Genomic DNA, 21,180 nt, shown 5'->3' with positions numbered 1-21,180 from the left:
GACAATTCATTTCTGCGCTAAAGTCACGTGTTATGAGCAAGCATAAAGGACTAACTCATAGAAAAGTCTTAAAGTATTTCCAATTCTTTAAACATTGTGTGACATGTCTGGAAGTTGGCCTTGTACCATCCTTAAATATTTATTTCCTCCCAGCACTCCAAACCATTACTACATTTTCCCAATATCCCTGGACCAGAAAAGCACAAGCCCTTGCCAAGAGGAAACTCACAAATGATTTCTTCATCCAAAGGTTCCTTTGAAAACAAATACAAGTAGGATAGAAAAGAAGTTCTAAGTTTTTTGGCTATCTACTTGGTATATGTCCTTTAGGTGCAATTTGATTTCCTTTGGGTAATTAGTGTGAACTGTTTTGCACGACTGATACAGAGCATCCTGCATCTGAAGACTGCGGAACTCTCTGCAGAAGAGTTCACATATTTCAGTGGCTTTGAACCCATTGCAATGGGGGGCATAATTGGAGAAAAATTATTGTTGTATCCATGGTAGCTATTGCACTGCCTAAACAAAGGGGTCCTATGTGTTCTAGTATAATGGTTTTCAAACTTTTCCCATGTTAACCTATAGTAAAAAAAAATGCATTTTACATTGGGACATAAAATACACCCACACAACCTAAGATTCATGAAACAATACATTATCTCAATTGCACTCTGATATTTTTATTCAATTTAATAAATTCCATTTCATTTAAAAAATGCTAGTCAGGGCATACTACATTGCTTTTATTACTCACTTGTGAGTTGCAACCCACAGTTTGAAAAATACTGTTCTGGAAAAATAAACTGTGAATGAGGCGGTTGTATTTTTATATTGAAGGAAGGCCCAGCATCCTTCACTTTCGTGGAAGAGACAATGGAAATTTAAAATAGGCCAGGGAAGGGGCCGGCCCCGTTGCCGAGTGGTTAAGTTCGAGTGCTCTGCTTCGGGGGCCCAGGGTTTCTCCGCTTCAGATCCTGGGTGCAGACATGGCACTGGTTGTCAGGCCATGTTGAGGTGGCGTCCCATGTGCCACAAACAAAAGGACCTACAACTAGAATACACAACTATGTACTGGGGGCTTTGGGGAGAAGAATCAAAAAAAAAAAAAAAAAGGCCAGAGAGGCATAAAGAGAAAATTACACTCAATAATATTCTAAGGCTTATCCTGGTGACCACAATTATATACTCAGGGGCGTGGACATTCCGCAGATTTTTTCTTTCACTTTGATTGTAATTAGATTTTTTCCCACAATCTTTACAGTAGTAATTTGAAAAGGGCAAACATTCTTATAGATTAGGACTTTACCTTAGTGTTTCTCAAGTTGAGATCCAAGGATAGATTCTAGGCGGTCCATGGGAATTTCTTTCCAATAAAATGGGTATTATTTAAGTTTGAGAAAAACAGGTCTTAGCTGATACAGTGCCACTGTGATGGTTCATATATGGTATGAATCTGTGGTTACCCTTTGTTTGAACTTCAATAATTTTGCCCACATGCTTTGATTTCAAAAAACTTCAAGTCAAGAGTGAACACTTGCCTTAATGACTATGCATGTTTATGCTAGCTTCTGTTCACATAAATGATTCATTTTGTTTATAAAGAGGTATAACATTATTTGAAAAGGATAGACCATTACTTACAAAACAGTTAAATTACTGCAGGAAATGAAAGTCAAATTTCTCAAATTATGAAAATGGTTGCCTTCAAAGTCCCTGAAACACAAAGATAAAAGATGATAAGGCTAAATTTTAATCATAGACAGAAATAAATTGATTGAGAATTACTTGCTTTCTAATAAAATCTTTTTTCACATACTGTTTATTTCATATAGATTCTTACATACAGCCACACACGTAATAGCTGAAATTATATATATATAATGTTTCTTTTTCTGGGTCAAAAGTAAAAAACTTTTGAGTCACATCTGTATCATGTGTTCATATGGGCACATATGTCATCCTGAGAAATATGAAGAGAATGAGAAGTCAAAGTGAAAACCTTTGTTATGGTAAATACTTACCTTACTAACAGATATTTACAAAAGAACTGTATCAAGCATCTGTCCAGAGTTACTGATGGCATTTCTCTAAGCAGCGTGATCCTGTTTTGCTAGAGCCTGCAGAAGATTCTGTTATTGCTGCAGAAGCTGCTACTGCCAAAACAACATTTAGCCTCTACCTCTCTTGCCTAAACTCTCCCCAGAAAAAATTCTCAATAGCCTTTTACCACTGAGAACACCCTTGTTTGCTTTATTATATTGCCACAGAGGCCAGTGCAGAGGGAGATCCTCAGGCCGTCCTTGGGTTTCCACTCCCAATTCAGGGAGATGCATCTAGACCCCGCTTGAGCCCCCAGGCTGTGAGATGCTCCATCATTAATAGGAGTCTGGGCTGAGCAGCAAAATTAGTCAGAAAATTTATGTTTTATTGTCTCTTCTCCGTGGTTATCATGAAGGTATTCTTTTATTGACTCTCTTTTATCGTATCGTTAGGTTTATGGTGGAAGTTTGTAGAACAGAGAGTTAGCTGAGGTTAAAAATTTACTTTCAAAAGTAAACGCTGGTCCTTAAATCTACTCAGTCTACCCCAACACTTAGATTACTGGTCACCATACAATATAAAGCTATTCAGGAATAGTAATGACTAAAGTATATGAGCTGAACCGTGAAACAGCTACTAAAATCTGTAAGGGAAACATGGGTATCATTAACAGAAGTGTCTATGTTCTACTGGCTAGACTACATCTGAGATAAGTCAGTTTTATTTTGGGCACTGCAATAAAAATAGACGTCAACAAATCAAAGTATATCTGGAAGATCTGGATGTAAAGAGTCTGGAAGTCAAGTCAGTTGAAGAAAAGGATGTATTTATAACAGAGAAGAGCAAAATAAGAGAGATATTTGAAGCCAGGCTGTGGAAGATATCATAGGGATTTTCTGTTTGCATCAGATTGCAAAATTAGATTTACTGGTTGAAGGCCCCGAAACATTTCAAATTTAAGTTCACAATCTATGGTGTTCAGAGAATAAGCCTTTTATCATTACAGATATTTAGCAGAGGCAATATACCATAACTCAAGAATTTTGTAGGCAGAATTTATGTACAATGTGGAATATTGTGTGAAAATCTTAAATCTTGATCATGCTTCTAAAGAAAAATTTCTATTATTCTATTGCATTGAAAACTAAGCACTTATAATAGCACTACTTTTTTTGGTCGTTAGGGTTGGCCAAGGTTTTTGACGTCTCATAATGAATGTTGTCAATGACAGAGACTGACCATTTCCTTTTCCTGTTTTATTGCTTTTACCATGAATCTACCACCAGGTGGTGATGCTCTCTTAAGCCTTGCAAAATATCCTTAGGTGAGTTGATGTTCTTTTCTTATTGGCTACTTATGTAACTTTTTTTCTATTAAGCTAGCAAAATATTTAAGTTAGTATTAACTTACTAATTTGTAAAAATCAGTAAGAGGGGCACATCAAGGCATAAATTAGGGACTTTGGGTTAAATTGTTAGTTTTGTTTAATTTTAAGTTTATTTTAACCTTGAGTTATAAATTTGCTTAGGCTTTCTTTCTAAAATAAGAGACTTTATTCCTTGATACGCTGGGATCTGGTCTGCTGCATATGTATTAGCTGAGGCGTACAAATTTGCTTCTTATTCCCCAGCTCTCAGCTTTAAGGGAGCCGACAAGGGCTGTTTCTCTTATTTCATGTCTAGACCACTTTTCCAACTTAATGAGCCTCTGAACCTAACCATTTTATTTTTCCCTTTATACACGGCAGAACTGCTGAAAATGAAAATTTTGTTCTTGGATCCAAAGAAGGATAATAACAAAAACCAAAACACCAATAATCGACTAGCCTGTCCCTTCTCAACTTCCTCTCTTATCCCCTAGTGGCATTCTAACTGCGCAAACCTGCTTAGTCACTACTCCCTCCCCTGCCTTTTGAACATTTATGGCCCCTATTTCACAGAGAAAATTGAGGTGATCAAGGAGGGAAAAAGCCCTTGACTTTCTGCCCGACATCTATAAACTTACCTGTGTGTGCACCTGGTCTCCTTCTAGTCTCAGAGGAGGAGATGACCCTTCTCCTGCTTTAGGCTAGTCCCTCCAGCTGTTTTCTCGAGTTTGGTTTGTGTACGTGTATGTCCTAAAATCTATGGTCCATTTCGGTGAACGTTCTTTGGGCACTCTTTGTTTTCAGGTGCATATCTATTTGGATTAGGCGCAGGTACATATAACAGAGACCCAACTATAACAGCATAACGACACAAGAATTTTTTTGGCAAAAGAAAAATAATCTAGAGTTAGGTAGTCCAGGGCTAGCATGGTAGGTTTACAAAGTTGTTAGAGACCCAAGATCTTTCATATTCGCCGTTCACATGTCCTTGTCTTCAGGGTCCAAGACGATGCTCAAGCTCAGCCATCATATCCATTGTTTTCTGGATAGGGACGAAAAGGAAGGATGTGCCTTTTTCTCTTTGAAAAGATTTCTCAGAAGTTCCACACTATACTTCATCTTCCGCCTCACTGCTTGGAGCTTAGTCATGTGGCTGTGTCTAGATGCGGAGAGGTCTGGGAATGTAGTATTTCAGCCGGGCACATTGCTGTCCCAAATAAATCAGTTCCGATATTGAGAAGGGACACTGCAGTTTGATATACATCAATTAGAGTCAACATTAATTATGTTAGTTCTCCATATGTTTTACTTGTTCTTTCATGGATTGAGAGAAGTAGATTATTATCTCTTATTGTGTATGTATGTTTTTCCTTTTGTATGGGTGCTATACGAATCTATTTGGTACATATATATCTTTCATTGGAAATTGCACACTGATAGCATTTAAATGTTCTTTCCTGTGTTTCTTAAGGCAAATTGCTCAGAATTCTACCCACTTACATAAAAAATATGACACCTGCTTTTTTTTAGTTTGCATCTGTGTGCATACTTTTGACCAGTCTTTTATTTTTAATCTTTCTTAGCCATTTAGTTATAGTTGCATTATTTTGTAAATAGTACTGAGTTAGGTTTTGCCTTGCAAGCCAATTTGAAAATCTTATTTTATTTTTAATAAGTAAGTTTAGCCCACTTATGTTTATTCATATAACAAATATATCTGACTTTAGTCTGCTATTTAAAAATATTATATGGTTTTATAAGTTAAAAAAACTTTCAATAAATGTTTTAAAAATTTTTTTATAATATTTAGAAAGGTTTATATATTCTATTGGGTACCTTTATAATTAAAACTTTACCCAATATACTATAGTTCTCTTTCCTAGAGAATGACAATACTTACTAATTTCCTTTTATAAGGAGTGATGTAATTAGTATATATTGTCTTCCTGTCTGCTTTTCTCTCTCCCACCATATGATTTTGATCAGTTATATGCTTTTAAATAATGTTCACCTTAGGAACATCAAATATCTACATGTTGGTGGATTTGTTGGTTTTAAATGTCATTTCTTGACTCCTAGCTATTTTTCTTTGTAGTTCTATGGTTTTCACTTTACTCATTTTGAAACTGCATACTCAATTAAGATTATGATGTATTCTTGCTGAATTGACTCCCTCATCATTATGTGATCTCTCTCTTTATCCTTGGTGTAAGTGTCTGTTCTGAAGTCTATTTTTTCTAATATTAACAGAGCCCCTCCAGCTTTTTTTAAAAAAAAAATTGGTGTTCCATTTCTTATCTTTGTTTCACAGTATGTAATATCTCTATTTTCTCTGGTTGCCTTCAGGTTTTTTCTTTATCTTTGGTTTTCAGCAGTTTGACTATGATCTGTCAGGTTTTTTTTTTCTACTTCTGCTTGGGTTTTCCTGAGGTTCTTGATATCTGGTTTGCTGTATTATATTAATTTTAGAAAATTCTTCATTATCCCTTCAGATATTTCTTCCGTCCTCTTCTCCCTCTTGTTTTTTTCTGCGATTCCATTTACACCTTTGTTAGACAATTTTATATTATCTTGCAATTTTTGAATTCTCTGTTTTGTCTTTATTTTGCTGTCCTTTCTCTTTTTGATTCAAACTGAAAGCTTTCTATTGACCCATCTTCAAGGTCATTGATTCTTTCTTCCGCTGTGTTCTGTCTGCTGCTAAGCCTCTTGAAGTAATTCTTTGATTCTCTTTAACAGCTTCCATCTCTGCTGACATTTCCCATGTCCTTGTGTATATATTGTCCACCTTTTCCATGATATCATTTAGCTTATTAATCATAAGTATTTTAATTTCCCTGTTTGGTAGTTGTAACATTTGAGTTATCTCTGGTTCTGGCGCTGTTGATGGCTTTCTAATTTGACAACAGATCTTTTTTTTCTTGCTCTTTCAGGGGTGGGGATTTTTCTGTGTTGCTGTCCCCCTTTCCCCAGAAGCCAAACTTGCATGACAGTTTCTTGCCCCAACCCAAGTGAGCACTACCCACCACATGTAGCAGTGCAGATCCTGGGCTCGAGAGGTTTTTCTGCCCTTACCCCTGGAGCAGGGTGCTTTTGCTTCCACCCCTCCTTTGGAAGCAGTGGCTCTGTGCCTGGTCCCCGCCTGTGGGAGGGTTTTCTGTCACTCTCCCAGTGGCTTGAAGCTTCTGCTTCATAAGCAGAAAGAGTCTAGGGAAGAAGGTGGGGTTTTGTGCCTGTGTGCCACCAAAGAGGACTGTCTCTGGTTTCCTTGCCTGCTCCTGGTTTTTCTTGTGAGCTCCGGAGGCCAGTGGAAAAGAGCTGACTCCCCTGAGTATGAGGTTCCCAGTTATTCTAAGGTGCTACACTAGCCCGCACTTGACCTTTATAAGTTGACTAAAATTTAAGCAGTTTTCTTCGTACCTGCTCTATGACAGCCAACTCTTCGCCCTGTGCTCTGTCAAAGTGATGTACTGTATATGTCTCATCTCTCGCAGCCACTCCTTAGAATTCCATTTACTTGGTTGCCTTATGACTGTAGCTCTCTGATGGGCTTGAGAATGAAAATCATGATTTTTTAGATTATAAAGTTGTTTCTCATTGGTAGAGAGGGAGCAATATTGTCTTGTGGCTTTCTGTAGCCCAAGCAAAACATTGTTGGAATGGAATTGTAATATATGTACTCTTCTGTGACTTTTTCTTTATACTTCATATGATGTTCTTGAAATTGAGCCATGTTGTTTGAAGTAGTTCTAGTTCATTCATTTTCACTGCTGTGTGTGTGTATCACATTTTATTTTTCCACCCCCTATTTTTTTTGTGAGGAGAATTGGCCCTGAGCTAACATTTGTTGCCAATCTTCCTCTTTTTGCTTGAGGAATATTGTTGCTGAGCTAACATCTGGGCCCATCTTCCTCTATTTTTTATCTGGGACGCCCCCACAGTATGGCTTGATGAGCGGTGCAGAGGTCCGCACCTGGGATCTGAACCTGGGAACACCAAGCTGCTGAGGCAGAGTGTGAAAATGGAACCACTACGCCTCTGGGCTGGCCCCCCCACCCTTTCTACGTATTCCAGTACCTTGCTCCATAATGTATCCTCATTGTTTTCTATATTTTCAGATTCTTCATGTTAGCTGCTTCTGCCCATGTATAAACTTGCTTAGTCTCATCTCACAATAAAAGTTTACTTTACTCTCTTGACCTTTAGTTCACCTTTGGCTATTGCCCCATCTGTTCATATGCTTATTTAATACTTATTTAAATTTCCCAACTTTTATTGTGGTGTTTACAGTTTTTTTAATTCCTTTGAAAGAACTATATTAAAGGTTTTAATCTGTTGTCTGTCATCTATCTTGCAAACATATTATCCTAGGCTGTCATACATCTTTTTATTTTATGTGTGTTTTTCCACTAAATCAGAGTTAAAATTTTTTTTTTTGCCAACACATTTATCAAATTTTCTAGTTTATACTTGCTAAATGAAAGTTCATTTGCAAGGTAAAGATATTATGATTAGTTTTAAAAGAAATGGATACTTATAAAGCAAGAATTATTATTACTGGCATTAAAATTGGGATAACATTCGCTATCAGGAATGCATATGGAACGAATTGTTTTGGATAGCTGAAACTTAAAGGTGATAGTTTTACTAATGAAAGTTTAAAAAGTCCACCTCCAGTAATAAATCTTAATGATTTTTATTTTTATCTGAAATGTAGATTTGGCTGCCTTTTTAAAAGCAAAGGAAAGTTTTATTATTATATGTGCATAATATCTCTCACATTTGCTTCTAGTCTCAATGCATGAATTTTTAAATTGTTAATTTGCTTATGGAAGTATTGATCAATTTTGCTTTATTACTAAGTTTGGATGACTGAGCATGTCATAACTGTTAATGTATTCATTTGAACCAAAATTTAATTACAACAAAAGATACCGAACTTAATTTGCCCTTTCCTTAACGACTTTAGCTTGTCATCAGCAATGGTTCTGCACTGTCATACCAAGATGCTTCTTGATTTAGTAATGATTTTTGCGATGTTTGTCTTCCCCTAAATGGTTCCAAACTAGTATGTTTTGAATTGCTGTATTTTCTTTTTTTTTTTTGTGAGGAAGTTTGGCCCTGAGCTGACATCTATTGCCAATCTTCCTCTTTTTGCTTGAGAAAGATTGTTGCTGAGCTAACATCTGTGCCAGTCTTCCTCTATTTTGTACTTGGGATGATGCCACAGCTTGGCTTGATGAGCAGTGCTGGATGTGTGCCCAGGATCCGAACCCATGAACCCCAGGTCGCCAAAGCAGAACACGCGAACTTAACCACTATGCCACTGTGCTGGCCCCACTATGTCTGCTTTTTATAGCATTTCTCACTCCTCCTTTATTATCAGGTTGATAGTTACCACTTCTCACTAAAATCAACATTTCTGACTCTAACTTTCCCCACTTTTAATCTGCTGTGCACCTGGAAATTAAACAACAAAACTTTTGAGAATTTCCCACAAAATAAGAGATGGAAGGAGTTTTCATATGATATCATATATGTAGTTTATTGAGTAAACTTTTTATTAGTTATTTTGGTTATTTATTTCTTCATTTTTACCTGTATTTAATTTAATTTAATTTTTTTGCTGGGAAAGATTCGACCTGAGCTAACATCCATTGCCAATCTTCCTCTCTTTCTCTCTTTTTTTTCCTTTCCAAAGCCCCAGTGCATAGCAGTATATTCTAGTTGTAAGTCCTTCTGGTTCTTCTATGTGAGCTGCCACCACAGCATGGCTACTGACAGATGAGTGGTGTGGTTCCGTGCCCGGGAACAGAACCTGGGCCACCAAATCGACTGAAGCACGCTGAACTTTAACCACTACGCCATCAGGGCTGGCTCTTACCTGTATTTTAAACAGGCAAATTTACTGTGTAATTGAGTTCTGAATAGGTAGAGTGATACTTATCACCACAAGCAAAGCTGGTACATAACAAATCCCATGGAACATATTCTATTGTGATTAGACATCAAAAATAAATTCTAAATATCATATTCTCATCGTGCAGAATTTAAGAATGAAACTAAAGTAACTTAGTCTTTCTGTACCAAATTAATCAGTGAATAGATCCACAGGGCGAAGGGGGAGATGTTATATAGATACCATGACATCCCTCTGTCTTCCTTCTTCCTGCCTCCAAAGTATCTTTTTTTGACATGTTTTATTTTGTTGAGAGTTTAGAGGAGTTAGTTTAGATAATAGGGATGTTTAATAGCAAAATCATGCTAAAGTAGTTTGAGGAAATGTGATATGATATTAACAACCTATCGTAAAAAAACCTAATATCCAAAATGAATTAGAAATTCTTTAAGAGAAGATACAGCAACTTACAGCCAACGCAGTCTTGGCATGTGCTGACAAAGAGGTTTATCAGGCAAACAGGTGAGAACATTATCCATCAGTGCTCTGAAAAAGAAGAGAAACAAAAGCAGTCACATTGTTCTTGTTATTTTCCCAACTAATGTCGAACATGGTATTATCATTATTCTTATAAAACCATGAAAATTTATTCTTAGTTGCCTTCTTTCTCTAATTTTTAAATTTCTAATTTTTCCTGTAGGTCTTGTTGTATTTAAGTGCTTGTCAGTAACAAAATTCAACAAATGAGAGCTAATATATGGAGGGAGCAATAATGTTAGTAACTGAAAAAAAGCTTGAACCTTTCAATAGTGGTTGATTAGTGAAATAGTGAAAAGGAGGTGATTTTAAATGAATGTCATTTTTCCTTACCGAGATTAATACTGGGCAGTAATAGTGTGCTTAAGAACATTTCAATAAAATCTGATAGTGAGGCTGTATTCAGTTTTGCTAGGCTGACATTCTAGAAGACAGATCTTATGAAATTGCTGGAACTACAAAACAGCCTCATAGATTATTATTAAGAGATGGTTTTTACTTGAAAAGGACTCTTTAGGGTTTTAGCAATTCCACATTTAATGCTGTTAAACTGAAAGCAGTCATTTTTATTAATACCTTTCTCTCAATTGAAATATTTGCTTTAATGTTTTGTACTTACAAGAGAATAAGAGAATTCAGTCCATAAAACGTTAGTGGAGAAATTCGACTGAGGTGATTATCTTCAATTATCCTGCCAGCCAGAAGAAAAACATTGATTCACTTCTATAATTTTAGAAAATAAAAAGTAATATTATAAAATGCCACATAAATTAAACATACAGCCATTCTAGTCTGTGGAGATCTTCAAAAACACCCGGCTTCAAGAAGGTTATTCTGTTATGACTGAGATACCTGAAAAAGGAGGAAGGACTATAATAAATTTATCCCTTCTTGGTATCTTACAATAAGGAAAAGAAAAGCAATAATCATCCATGTTAAACTTTCTTATATACTATTCTCATCATGCCGTTTCCCTGCCTTTGATTCTCTGAAAGTTCTTTATCACTTACCTTTCCATGTCTAGCTTTTAATTTCCCCTTAATTAATAATTAATTAGTCACTATTTGTGAATTCATTTATTCATCACATTCTTTTGAGTACCTACCCAATGCGCTGTGCTAGGTATATCATCCCTTCTTTGAGGGGTTTTGAATCTAGAAGGAAGACAGCATGTGAACAGGGTAGCAGAGCAACATGGGGAGAAGAGAGAAGTGTATAACGTATGGCTACTCTGATGCTGCAGAGAAGAAAGCGCCTGGCTTTGCTCGGGGTGGGAACTGCAGGGCATGGAGGAGCGAGGAGACAGGAAGCTTTTACTCAAGGAGGAACCATTGAGAAGAGTCTTGGTTGAAGACACATCATTCACAAAGCAAAGAATGAATAGGAGTTATTCTAGGCAGAGGAGATCACTTATGCAAAAGCAAGAGAGGTAAGAGAGAGTAATAAGTTCAGGGATCACCAGAAAAATCAGAGCGATCTCACCACAAAGGGGCTGTGAGGAGAGACAGGAGATGAAGTTGGGGGGCAGGCAGGGGCTTGTTCTGGAAAAAAGGAAATTGCATGCCTTGCTGAAGAGTGTGACCTCGCCTTACCTACCCAACTTCACTTCTTAGTGTTCTGCAAAGTGAGCCAACTCTGTTCTTCTATTTGATCTCCTCCTCTTGCTGTGTTTATTCCTATCTCAACCTCTTTAGTGAGGCAATTCACTGCTCTGAATCTGCTGTCAGACAGTTTGATTGCTAGCTTTGGTACTTATTAATGGTATGACCTTAAGAAAGCAACTAACTTCTGAAAACTTCAGTTTTCCCAACTCTAAAATGGAGATAATATTACTACCTACTTTATTGGGTTGTTGTAACATGTAAGGCAATGCATGTCATAAGCACTCAGTACGTATAACAATATGTCATGCTTCTCACGCTAATTTCTTTTTTCTTCTTTTTCCTCTCTGCCTATGATTCTTAGGCAAGTATTAGTTCAAATTTCACATCCACTGATACATAGACCACACTGATTTCTCTCTTTTCTCTACTCTGACAGATCTTAGAGCTGACATCCTGTAAAATTTCTCCTTCCAGGGATCTTCCGTTCCCCATCAGGTTTGACTTCTGCTTAGGGGTAGCAAGGGATGGTGCCCCATATTAGAGCCACTCCCTTCCCTTCCTTGCAAACCTGGAGCCCTAGTTGGGCACAGGAAGAGGTTAAGAACAGCTTCAACACATCCCCTGAACACCTCTGGGGCTCCCTTAAAGGCCAATAGAAATCCCCCAGGTAAAGGCATTTGATCCACCCTGGTACCCTATGTTCATCTTTTAGCCAGTCCTCTTTATTTTTCAGAGCCGTCCCTCACTGCTCTGGACCCAAAATAGTCACTCCTTTCAGTGAATCATAATAGCAGTTGTGGTCTGAACAACACGGTTTAGGTCTTAATTAAGTAATCTCTTTCATCATTCTCTAGTTGTTGTGTGTATGTTGGCGTTGTTTCCACACCAACTATAAGACTATAAGCTTCTGGAGAGCGAGAGGCCCGCTCCTCCCCAGTGGTAGCATAGTACTCTGCCTGAAATACTGAGGTGTAAGCTGCTGGAAGGCAGCATGTCTGACTTATCTTTCTATGCCCTCCATGGTGTCTTGCTGAAGAACTTGCATACTATGAGGGCTAATGAATATTTACGGACAAATGAAGAGCAAGTATCTAATATGAAAAACCAGAAGTATGTGACATCTTTAACACCCAAACAATAGTCCAGTGCTATGAAAAAACCATGGAACGAAATGGAAGACACTTCTAAATTTACTCTCCAGTTCTGTACTATCTTTCAAAACCTCCCGCCATATCCATTGACCATTAAACCAAGCAGATGCTGTTTAGTAAGTTTTGAATAGATTCATGGAAGGTTGGAAGGAAAGATAGTCAGGAGGCTGATGAGGATGAGTCCAACACTAACTTTGAGTATTTGCTAAGATAAAAAAGAGCAGGGATGGGATAGAAGGGACGAGGACGTGGCTAAAGTGGTTACTGTTAAGGCTTTGAGTCTCCAGTGGCCTTCTTCCATTTTGCTAGCAAATGATTAAGTGGCCCTCTTGACTCAATCCCAAACTCTGATCCTGCCAGCCAGGAATCTGACTGGAAAGAGTTTCTTGGGTTAAGGATAAAAAGCGGGATAGGATAGGAAACAAGAGAACAGAAAAGGAAATACAGGAAGTTGTTTATTTATGTGATTTTTGATTATATTTCCATGCAATAACTTCTTCTAGGAGGAAAGCTTTAGCTGCTTGGTAGAATTCAATGAAATGGAAATTTGAGAAAGACTATTTTAAAAATCTTTGCTCTTAACCTAATGAGACGCAACCGGTAAGGATGACTGTTATTAAAAAAAAACCAAAACAACAACAGAATCTCAGAAAATATTAAGAGTTGATGAGGATGTGGAGGAATTGTAATCATTGTGCGTTGCTGGTGGGAATGTACAGTGGTGCAGATGTGGTGGAAAACAATATGGTGGTTCCTCAAAAAATCAAACATAGAATTGCTATCTGACCCAGCAATTCTACCTCTGGGTATATACACAAAAGAACTGAATGCAAAGACTCAAACATACATCTGTATACCAGTGTTCAGGGCAGCATTATTCACAATAGCCCAAAGGTAGAAACAACCTAAATGTCCGTTGATGGATAAATGGATAAATGAACTGTGGTATATACACACCGTGGAATATTACTCAGCCTTAAAAAGGAAGGAGTTTTTGACATATGCTACAACATGGATGAACCTTTAACACGTGCTAAGTGAGATAAGCCTAACACAAAAGGGCAAATATTTTATGATTCTGCTTATACAAAGTACTCAGAGTAGTGAGATTCATAGACACAGAAAGTAGAGTGGTGGTTGCCAGGGGGAGGGGAGAAGGGAATGGGGAGTTAACCTTTAATGGGTTTGTGGTCTTAGTTGGGGAAGATGAAAAAGTTCTGGAGATGGATGGTTACACAACAATATGAATGCACTTAATGCCACTAAACTATATACTTAAAAATAGTTAAAACGGTAAATTTTGTTATATATATTTTACCACAATAAAAAAAGCTTTGTTCTTTAAAACTCATAGTACTTTACATATTCATAAAAGCAGAATAAGTGGAAAGAGAATAACTGGGGAAGTCTTCGGACTTTCTCCTTCAGAACTTTTAATGATCACCAGCCTTTCTTACTTTGATTAAGTCCATTCTATCATCATTCCTGTCACCACAGCTAATGGATAGTGAGTTCTTACTGGGTGCCAGGCACAGTGTGCCTAATTCTTCCTAGGGATTTTCGCATTTGCTTTTTCACAACAACCCTGAGGTAGGTGCTGTTATAATTTATATTTTAAAGTAGAGAGAATTGATGCTTAGAAAGAAAAATAAATTGCTCAGGTTCACACACCTAGCAAGTGGTGAAGTTGGGACTCGCACTGACACCCGTCTAACTCTGAACTCCATGCACTTAGCACAATGCTCTCACGCTGCACCTTCAGTTCGCACATCTCCTAGGCACTGCTGTGGGCAGGAGGGCTGGTGGGTAGTGGAACGTGTTAGGCTGACAGGCCACCATGAGACAGACAAAATAATTGGTGCTGGTACTTACAGTTTAGTAAGACTGTACAGTCCTCTGAAAGCATAGATGGATACGGATCTAATCTTATTGTTTTGCAGGCATCTGTGAAAAGGATTATTAAAAGGAAAACACAGTGAAACAGAGTTTCAGTTTTGCAAGATGAATAGAGTTCTGTGGATGGATGGTGGTGATGGTAGTTCAAGAATGTGAATGTACTTAACGCCTCTGAGTGTACACTTAAAAATGGTTAAGATGGTGCATTTCATGTCATGTGTATCTTACTACAATTAAAAATTTTTTTTAATTAAAAAAGGTAAACATAAAATAATTTAGTGAAGCTGGATATCATGCTATTTTTTTTTTAATAGTCAACTTCACATCCGATAGATGTGAAGATTTTTTTTTTTTTAAAGATTTTATTTTTATTTTTTCCTTTTTCTCCCCAAAGCCCCCGGTACATAGTTGTATATTCTTCGTTGTGGGTTCCTCTAGTTGTGGCATGCGGGACGCTGCCTCAGCGTGGTTTGATGAGCAGTGCCATGTCCGCGCCCAGGATTCGAACCGACGAAACACTGGGCCACCTGCAGTGGAGCGCGTGAACTTAACCACTCGGCCACGGGGCCAGCCCCTCATGCTATTTTGTTTGGTTATTAAATTCATGTAGGATTAGGCTAGCTTTTGTTTAGAAATTCTAGTCATAAAGGTGAACATATAATAGCTAAAATTTAATATTTGAATTTTCTGTGAGTGAAACTTTAATGCATAGAAAGGCACTCACTAATTGAATAGGCCTAGAAGCCAGACTTTTTAACATTTTCTGCTATAATTCTTTAACCCGTTAATTAACCTATAATTCATCTATAATTCAGGGATCAACACAGTGCTGGCAAAACCACAAGTATGTGACATCTTTAAGGTCCAAACCTTATTCCATGGTAATCATAAATCTGCCAGGCAAGTCAACTTTAATTTTATTAATTTGACAGCCCAAGCCTTGCTCCAAAAAGTGTTTGAGGAAACTTACAAAGAGTACATATGACAAAAGAGAAAAACAGAGATTCAAAAATCAGGACTAGAAGGATATACATTAGATTGGAAATGTCAAGCAAGAATGCAGGCTTACATAGTTAACTAAAGTCACACTGGAAGTTGGGCCTTGAGTTTACTGGATGTCAAAGGAAACAGATACCAGAACACAAGCAATTGCATCACGTGCACCCCTATAAAGCTTTGCATTTCTATGTATACTGGCCCCAGATTGCGGGAATGACAAAGTGAGGGCTTCAAGCCTGATTTCTTGTTCTGAGTGGAGGTAACCATTGTCCTTTAGGATTTTCTGAGTTTTATGCATTTTTAAAAATAGATTTTAGGAGCTATAAGGAATAAATCAAGATGAACAAATTCTCAGTTAATTAGAAATTTTGACTAAAAGAGATTCCCCATTTCTCCAACATGCAAGAAAACCTAACTTAGATTGTAAAATGTTATTATTAAATTTATTGTGTATCTAACAGTTTCACAGAATGCATTGTGGACCCAATCATGTAGTAGATAATGCATCTGTCTCATTAATGCACAGACAGACTTTGACATGCACTTATTTATTTGTTTCTAATGATTGCAATCATCTACTAAGCAATAGACTGTATTGCCTGGAGTTTGAGCCAAGCTACATCTCTAATAACCAATCAGAGATTTTTTGGAATTAGGCTATTTTTATCTATTACCTGTAATAAATTGGCCGTTCAAGAATTAAGTCAATGTTTATTGTGTAAAAATGCTAAACTACTGTGTCAGATAAACCTGAATTTTGTTAGTTAGATTTGAAGTCCTAACTCCTCTTAAACATGTGGACATAAGGTGGTGCTACAGATCAGAAAAATTCTTCCAACTCCAGAAATCAGAAAATAGAAAGGGAAGCATCCTCTTGAAGTTTTTGTATCAGGCCTAATTTTGAAAACTCCTCTTCACTGATTGATAAATGTCTAGAATAAAGTTCTTAAAAGTCATTTCTACTGGAATTTTAATTTTCAAATATGAAACATTTTTCTGTAGATTATCTGGGTTTTGAGAACATTTCATCTAATGAGGTGGATACATTTTTCTTCTGATTCTGCTCTATTTCTGTTATCTTAAAGAAAAATGTGCAGACAGATTATGTCTAGGAACCAGGTTTCTCTGGTGTAAAGCCAAAACCAAAACCAATACAGGTATAAAAATGAAACCAGGAATTCTGAGACATTTTCTAGATAGTGTGATTCTGGCACAGAATATTTAAACCCAATAGTTTAAGCAAATAACAATATGTTTTAACCAAAAAATTGACGTAAATAACAGGTAAACATCACCTGGGCCATTATGGATTTTGACAGTCCGTATGTAACCTTAAACTGAAGGGAATCTCGTATGTCAGACACTATCCAAGGCCAAAATAAAACTCAACCCACACAGCAAGTGTAAAAATGGAATTAAGTCCCCAAAACAACATACTTGGAGGTTTCAAACCGCAAGGGCTTGCTATCGTAGGGGAAGACTGAATTTGCAAACATAAGGAGGAAAATTCTTCACTATCTAATCTTGATGACAGGTCTGGTAAAAGGTCATTACATCTTTCTATAAGGTGGACATTGAGGTGAACCATGGTAGAATAATGCAGAGAGTAAAATCTTCCGGGTATCTTCATTGTAGGAGGGTGTGGTAGGAGAATTCATAGCACACATGCTCCAGTTTCTTTGGAGATAGATATCTGAGATTTTTCTAGAATGGCTTCTAGACTTACTCAGAAAAAAAGTGCTACCTGGTAGTCTCCAGCTAACACCTAAATAATTCCCCAAAGAGGGATTAGACTTAAAAAGTGACACAGTGTTGGTCTCTGCAGAAGTGAGAAGAAACAAGTATGCCAAAAAATGTTAGTCAATTTTAATACCAGGAATTAATTTTTTTCTTACAGCTTCTGAAGATCATGGTACTTTCTGAAGCCATCAGGAGGAAGCTTTCTTATTAAGTTCCACTGAAGTGACCTGAAATAAATGTAAATTTTAGTTCTTACTTAAAGTTTCTTTCTTTACTTTTAAACTACAACAATACAGATAATGATAAACTTTATCTACTTTAGCACCAACTTTCAGGAAACATTTTGTTTCACGATGTCACTTGCATATTCATAGCATCATTTGAACTAGGTCTTACTGTTGACTTCATATTATTATATATATTTATCTTTTCTTAAATTTAGTTTCCAACATTGTAATTCTGACAAAAAAATTTTTAAAATAATAAAACTTGGAAATAATTTTCAGTTATGTTCTCCTTTTCCATTTTAACAAACATTAGAAAGCATCTCAGTTTCTGAGTGACAATAAAAATAATGTTTTCTTGTTTAAAACATGTTCAGAAACTTAAATAGTTTTATATTCTTCAATATTTCAATGCTCACATCCCACTACCTTTGTTTCCTTTTAAAATTAGTTAGGAAGGAAACTGTCAATCAGTATGTACAATTAAACTTTATTCAATAAGTGATCTCATTTCAATTTCTAATAAATTGTACATAAAGAGTTCTCCTTGTATCACAATTTGATAAGCAGCTTGACACAGACCCACGTCTGCATAATTGTGGTTGTATTCGAAAGGACCTAAACCTTTAATTTTCTTAAAAAAAATCAATGTAATGTAGTTGGCACAAAATAAAACAAGCAAAAAACTCCAAAAACATTGCAGCTGGGGTTCCTTGCATGAATCATACAAAATCTTTCCATGTCAATCTCTTTAATTGTGAAAGAATGGATTTGGACTAGATGATCTCTAATAATATGACACTATTATTATTACCACTACCATTATAAGATCTAATGGAGCAGATAGATACTCATCGATAAGTGAGCAATAGACTGCATTGTCTGGAGGTTCACTGCTGTGGGATAAACACTTGGAAATACTTGACTGACATAAAGGACTCAGGTTAAGACTGTCATACGATAGGCACTAATAATGCTTAGGTTTTGGACCAGTGTTGCTTAAACTTGGTAATGACACCTCCTTAAAGAAAAATAGTTTCTTAGACTCCCCAGCACACAGTTTTGGAATCTAATTTGAGAAACACTGTTCTAGAGTCTAGAAGACCATGCATTCTCAACGGAGGTGTTATTGCGCCAAGGGGGTCAAAATTGGTTATTCGGGAGAGAAAAAAAATCTCACTTTTTTAATGGATAAACAACAGTTATACATAAATAGATATAACTGTATTTGTAGTATTAAAATTTCACGGGGGGGACAAATTAAAAAAAATGCCTAAAAAGGGTCCAGAGGGGGACAATAATGAAAAGTAAAAAGGTTAAGAAACACTGTTCTGGACTATACACACCAGTCACTTAATGACTTTTTCAAACAAATGAATAGCAAAAGTTGATGAACTAGTAACTCTGTCTTGAAATCACTCTTAGTCGCTGGGTTATCACCAAATCTTCTTTCCTTTCCTATATTAGGGAAGGATTGAGAATCCCTTCTCATCTAAAGATTATCACTTGGCATAGATCCTCAATTCTGCTTTCTATTCTGTTTAAATATTTGTGTTGTATAAAGATAAACTGATAAATATTTGAGTTTGACTTAAGGATATTGAAGAAAGTTTATTGTGCTTATTCTCAAAAATGTGTTCATTCAGTCATTCACTTTCTCAAGAAACATGTGTTGAATGCCTCTATGTACATTTTGGACAAAAAGATAATATCCCTGCCCTTAAGAAGCTTATACTCTACTTGAATAACAAATAACATACTTTATCTATAAATAGAAATATTTCTTTGGATAATAACTTCAGACTTGTAGCTCAGGGCTAAAAAAGGCAATCAGCTTGTTCTATTTTTTATTGTATTTACTTGTAAATTCAATTCAAAAACATTGTTTAAAGTTTATTATATTCCTAAAAACTTTGGAGGATATATAGAAAAACCATGTTGAAGGTCCTCATGGAGCGTATGCCTTTTCCCTTTTTCTGTTAGAGAAGATTAGGACCTCAATCACTATCGTGCCAGGAAGAATGCTCACTATACTTAAAAGACACAAGTGAGGTTCTATGAGAGACCCCAAGAGAAGAGGTTAATTGCATCTGAGTGTAGGGTTGCTCTAGAGGGAAGGAAGACTCATTTAAGTTCTCCTAAATAACATTTCTTAGAAAGTTGGATTTTTATTAATAGTGCCTGGGATTTATAGTCTACTTCTTTCTAAATGATGCCAAATATTTTCACAAATAGCATTCTCTATACTTTCATAATACCCCATTGAAATGGAAAGAGGTAAGTATTATTATTTTCACTTAATTAGACAAGCCAAAATACTTTATAATAAATAGATTCCTGTATTTTAAAATTTAATATTTCAAGTTTGACTCTTCACAAAGTGAAGTGTGTGTATGAAAGAGAGAAACTACCTAGTTTTATTATTATTGTCAAAGCTAGTTCTAGTTTTTATAAAGAAAGCACTTACTGTTGGATTATGTAGTGTCAGTGATTAAATTCCAGGATCTTAAAGTCAGCTCTCAGTCAAAGTTAATATTTAGCAGCAAGAACAATGTAAAAACAATCATATTTGTCTGTTTGTCTCTTTTGTTCATTAGCATTTATATGAAACATCTTTAAAAAAATCTCAACTTCAATAAATATTGGTTGGATTATTGGCTTCTTTGATGCTTTACTTACATATGATTTAGTCTATTTCTGACATTTCCTTATGATAGTTCCAGATCAAAATATGGAATGAGCTTAGTAATAAAATATGATATTTACTCTTTTAATGCATTTGCTATAAAGGCTAAAGTTCCTTTTCTCTACGGAATTGAGCAAAGACTGGGATGAGGTGTGATGCTGAGTCAGTGTTCTGCAAAGAAAAGTAGGAACGGACAACCTGAATCAATCTGCTCACCCAAAGCACAAGAAAATGCTATTTTTTTTAACAAAAAATAAAATAAAGTGTTGTAGGAATAAACGCTTGAGCTTCATTCCTACATCTCCAAACGCCTGTTGGAAATTTCCGCTGAGTGGTTTGTTTACCATAAATTGAAAGGAACATCTAAAGTTGGAGTCCTAACCTTCCCCACTTACTGTCATCAGGTCTCCCCATTCCTGGATCACTCTATTACTTAGGATAGAAACCTTGGAATCATCTTGGATCCCTCCTTCTCTCTTGCTTTCCTGTAGCTGATCATTCATGAAGATCTGATCCCAGTGTTTTCCTTTACATCAAGTGTTGAAAACTTGTGGCCCATGTGCCTGCACGCATCTCTTTATGGATGGATGGATGTATGAATATGTGCACATATGTGTGTATGTGTTGAACAGCTTTTTAAAAAATTGAATCAGAATACCTTTAGGTGGGGTATGTATTTTCTAGTTAATCACTGCCTAATTCTCCTCCATTCCTCCAGTTCTCTCCTTCTGTTCCTTTCTTTTACAAGGTTAGTTGAGCTGTTTAAGAACGGAATCAAGTCTTATTTGTGGGAAAAGGAAAAATGAGATTGGCAACATCAGAGTATTCTTGGACTTGGATTTTCTAGTAATTTGATACAAGCAGTGGGGGTGATAATTTTTTTCTTTGAAAATAGAATGAAATCATCATAAATTTTTATACCCAGCAGTTCCAGTCAGAATTTAAGTCATGGAAACTCTTCACAGAATCTCAGGTTTTTGGGGGGCATTATTATTTTTTCTAGTAGGACTAATTACTATGAAAGAGAGCTATATTGAA

General features: G+C 36.3%; 1 protein-coding gene across 14 annotated transcripts in view; it reads right to left on the bottom strand.

Moving 5' to 3' along the window:
- The window catches only part of RXFP1 (relaxin family peptide receptor 1), a 114,294-nt gene that overhangs the window by 25,593 nt on the left and 67,521 nt on the right, over window positions 1-21,180 (bottom strand). For 10 of the 14 annotated variants that reach the window (XM_070504981.1, XM_070504985.1, XM_070504975.1 and 7 more), the window contains 6 exons: window positions 17,388-17,459; window positions 14,470-14,541; window positions 10,623-10,694; window positions 10,462-10,533; window positions 9,777-9,851; window positions 1,642-1,713 (listed from right to left, as the gene is read on the bottom strand). In XM_070504981.1, the coding sequence (XP_070361082.1) occupies window positions 1,642-1,713; window positions 9,777-9,851; window positions 10,462-10,533; window positions 10,623-10,694; window positions 14,470-14,541; window positions 17,388-17,459 (435 nt within the window). The remainder of the gene's footprint in view (window positions 1-1,641; window positions 1,714-9,776; window positions 9,852-10,461; window positions 10,534-10,622; window positions 10,695-14,469; window positions 14,542-17,387; window positions 17,460-21,180) is intronic. The other 4 variants (XM_070504986.1, XM_070504982.1, XM_070504983.1 and 1 more) reach the window with 1 other exon arrangement.

The sequence above is a fragment of the Equus asinus genome, chromosome 3 (genome assembly GCF_041296235.1).
Source record: "Equus asinus isolate D_3611 breed Donkey chromosome 3, EquAss-T2T_v2, whole genome shotgun sequence".
In the NCBI taxonomy this organism is placed as follows: domain Eukaryota; kingdom Metazoa; phylum Chordata; class Mammalia; order Perissodactyla; family Equidae; genus Equus; species Equus asinus.
The sequence above is the reverse complement of the archived record's forward strand: the minus strand, read 5'-3'. Positions and strand labels throughout refer to the sequence as shown.